This window comes from Urtica dioica, chromosome 8, assembly GCF_054948205.1.
Source record: "Urtica dioica subsp. dioica isolate 48M chromosome 8, U.dioica_male_clone48M_v1_H2, whole genome shotgun sequence".
Taxonomy (NCBI): Eukaryota; Viridiplantae; Streptophyta; class Magnoliopsida; order Rosales; family Urticaceae; genus Urtica; species Urtica dioica.
In genome coordinates, this window is record NC_142763.1 from 8,998,322 (window position 1) to 9,001,970 (window position 3,649).

The 3,649-nt window shown below is 35.9% G+C and overlaps 1 protein-coding gene across 1 annotated transcript; it reads left to right on the plus strand.

The window, feature by feature from the left end:
- The first annotated feature begins 605 nt into the window (after positions 1 to 605).
- Positions 606 to 3,649, plus strand: LOC149387896 (adoMet-dependent rRNA methyltransferase SPB1-like). The gene is made up of 10 exons (XM_089622270.1): positions 606 to 664; positions 733 to 799; positions 914 to 960; positions 1,097 to 1,253; positions 1,368 to 1,429; positions 1,571 to 1,754; positions 2,167 to 2,256; positions 2,647 to 2,792; positions 2,878 to 2,998; positions 3,082 to 3,649. The coding sequence occupies exons 1-10, from the start codon at positions 606 to 608 to the stop codon at positions 3,592 to 3,594; spliced, it is 1,446 nt and encodes a 481-aa protein (XP_089478396.1). The 3' UTR covers positions 3,595 to 3,649.

Here is a 3,649-nt window from a genome sequence, read left to right on the forward strand (position 1 = left end):
TCTTCATATTTCTCCCTCCAATTATTCGGTTGATACTTGATAGTTGATACATCTATAAATACATATTATTTTGTATCATTTCATTTATTTAACTTGGGCATTTCATTCATTTTTATTTTTACCTTACTTACATTTATAAAAACAATTTGGGTGCCCTTCATGTATCCACACTAATACGTATTATTGTTTTTTACTATTCCATTTATTTATATGCTCCCTTTTTGTTCAATCAAATAGAAAAATTGACTTACATTAAGATCATCTTTAACACTGACACTCTAAATTATAATTTCTATCACATCAAACAAACAATCTTTCATCTCTAACTCATTACTCCATTTTTAACAACAAAAACATATTTATCATAACTCTATTATTTTAATAATTTTTCTATTTATTACACTATAACTCATATTCATCTAAGTTGTATAATTTCTAACCAATAATGTTATATTTAAAATAAATAAACGCACAATATATAACATTTGGTTCAAATTTAAAAGTATCATCATACAAAAAAAATATTTTTTTTAATTATCTATATGTGTATGTCATGTTATATATTTTCTAGTTTGTTTGTAAACACGAGTGATGTCAGAGAAGAGATGTACCACCAGGTTTTGAGGAGAGTAGCAGAGGTTTTCCGGTGGTCCAAGGATGGGAGGTGAATGGACGTAGCTAGCTTAGGTAGCCTATAGGGTTAAAGCTTACCTTTTAGCCTTTAAGTACAAGGCTCCGGCAAAGATTGATCCTCGACGTGAAACATCTATTTCAGGGAGCTATAGAACCAATTAGAAAGGTATTAGCAATTACAGAGCTTCAACTTCTCTCTATGTTTGGTACCATGCAGTCTTATTTAGGATGATACAATTCATGTCCGTTTGCTTATATATCTGATGCATCGTTTACATAGGTGATTGATGTGCTTAGACCAAATAAGCAAAAACGATTTCGCGAGGGGTGAGCTCTCTCTATTCCTGTTTTTTTATTTTCAACATTGCTACCCGTCTAGCACTGAATCTGTAGTCGTTACTCAGTTAGATATGTAAATTATAAGCATAAGTGCGATTTTTTTGCTGATTGGGGTTTACATTAGGTATGAAGACGGAGTCTCGATTCTGCGGAGGGTGTCAACGGCTGCGGAATATATTTGGTCCGTTGTTCCTCTTGATATTCTTGGCACCGTTACTTCCATAAGCTTTGATGATCCAGCTTCTTTACCCATCAAGGAAAATGATTTAACAACCGAGGAGGTATCCACTATCTTGCTGTTGCACTGTACATCGTGTTTGATCATGTTTTTTAAATTATTCCGTTTATGCTTTTCCGAGGTTTGAGAAAGTTTCTTAATATTTGCAATCTGACAGGTTAAAATCCTCTGTGATGATCTGGGTGTTTTGGGGAAACAAGACTTTAAGCACCTTTTAAAGTAAGGAAGATGGACATTGTTTTCTCCTTGTTTACATGTCTTATACACGTTTTTTTTTTTTTGATATTATCACATAGGCATCTCTTTGGTGATATTTAAAATTAATCTGAAAGTTCTCCTTTTTTTTAATCTATCTTGAAGGTGGCGAATGCAAATAAGAAAAGCCTTGACTCCTTCTCCCACAAAGAAGTCAGAAGATACTGATGCCGTTAAGGAAGAAGAGGATGAAGATCAGAAAGTACTTGATCAGATGGAGGAGCTTACAAATGCTATGGAGCGTAAACAGAAACGCAAGAAAAAATTGCTTGCTAAGAAAAAAGCTAAGGTTTGGTGCTTTATTATCCAACTGTCTTCGTCTCTGCCACATTTTTCCCCCCATTTTCATCCAGATGTACATTAGTTCATGTGTGTAATCTACAAATAAGTTCATCTTTTTACTCGTATAAATATACGAGTATTTAACAAAATCTGATTGTAGAAATTGTTGTATGTACTTTCTTAACTCTAGATTCACAATGCATTAATCACGGCCTCAAATATTTAATGCCACGGCCCTAGTTTCGTGATTTTATCATTTTTCCTTGTTAAAGTTGTCGTATTTCAGTTACATACCGGCTGTACCGTTATTTCTCCATTCCAAATTCAGATAGACGAAGAACAAAACTTTCCCCATCTAGTTTTTTTTTTTTTTTTTGCAATGTCTAACAGATTAATTGATTCGTTAAATTTGGTTCCAGGAAAAGGTGCGGAAGGCAACTGGGGCGAAAGATGATGGTGTGGATGACAGTTATGTTGACCGCGAGCTGTTTTCTCTCTCTTCCATCAAGGTATTCCTTCCATTAACTCAAAACTGATAAAGCTTGCTTTCCCTGATCGGGTCGTTGGTTTCAAAATCCATTAACTTCCATTATTTGATATAGCTCTCTTCTTTAACAACTTTAGTGCACAAGTTCTTTCTTTTCCAATTTATAGTAACCACTCATTTTTACAACATTGTTTTTTTTCCATCATTATACAAATGCTAATCTACTATTGCCGGTGGATAATTATATTCGCTAACCACCCTTTTTTTCAACCTTTATTTTGACTTGATGTACATTTGAGCTGCAAGTGATGACAAATTTGTGCACACACCGTACGCCACAATATACACAAGAAAAAGAACGTTGCTGATGATTTTTCTTTCCTTCTTTTTCTGACTTGCTTTATGCCTTCAGGGAAAGAAAGACCTCGTTGCAATTGATTCGACGGAATATGACGAAGAGAATGGTAATTTCATTGATAGTGATGATGATAATGAAGAATTCCATGACACCCAAGAAGAGTCGATGAGCGATGGAGACTCTGATGAAGAGAGGCAAAGGTTTTAATTTTATTTAACTCTTATCATCTACGTCTTTACTTTCCTGTTTCTGATATTAATGATCATTTCATGATATAATTCCCAGATACACCAAGCAAATGGAAAACTATATGGATCAGGCATACGAACTGTACATATCCAAGAAGGATGGAAGTTCAAAGCAGAGAAAGCGTGCAAAAAAACTTCACTCTGAAGACAATCTCGAGGTATAGAAAAAAAAAATATTAAAGTCAAGTTGAACTATAACATGGCCTCAGAAAACTAAAATCTGTTTTTTTTATTAATACAGGGTAGCGATGAAGATGAAGAAATTGCGGAGCCGGACTACGATTCAGACAAGGCACATGGCGACCAAGAAGCAAATCCTTTGATGATACCGCTCGTCGACGAGGCAGAACCAACCCAAGAAGAAATAACAAACAAATGGTTTAGTCAGGACATTTTCGCCGAAGCCGTGGACGACGGCGATCTGAAGCGGTTCGACAGTGATGACGAAATGCAAGTCGTCGCGGAGCCAGAGAATAAACTCCTCGTCCCCAAAAAACCCGCCAAGAAAAAAGAGAAAAAGATTTCTAGGCCCGCCTCGAATAATCTTCTTCCAAGTCAACAAGAAGAAGAAGGAGAGGGTTTTGAGGTTGTCTCGGCCCCAGAAACCGACTCCTCGAGCAGCGACGAATCAGACATTGACGACGACACGAAAGCCCACATTCTCGGCGTCGCAAAGAAGATGCTGAGGAAAAAGATGAGGAACAACATCCTTGACGACGCTTATAACAAGTACATGTTCGTGTTAGGATTTTAAATCCCTAAAAGAAATCCTAATCCAATTCAAGAGAAACCAAATCATAGATCTTAAT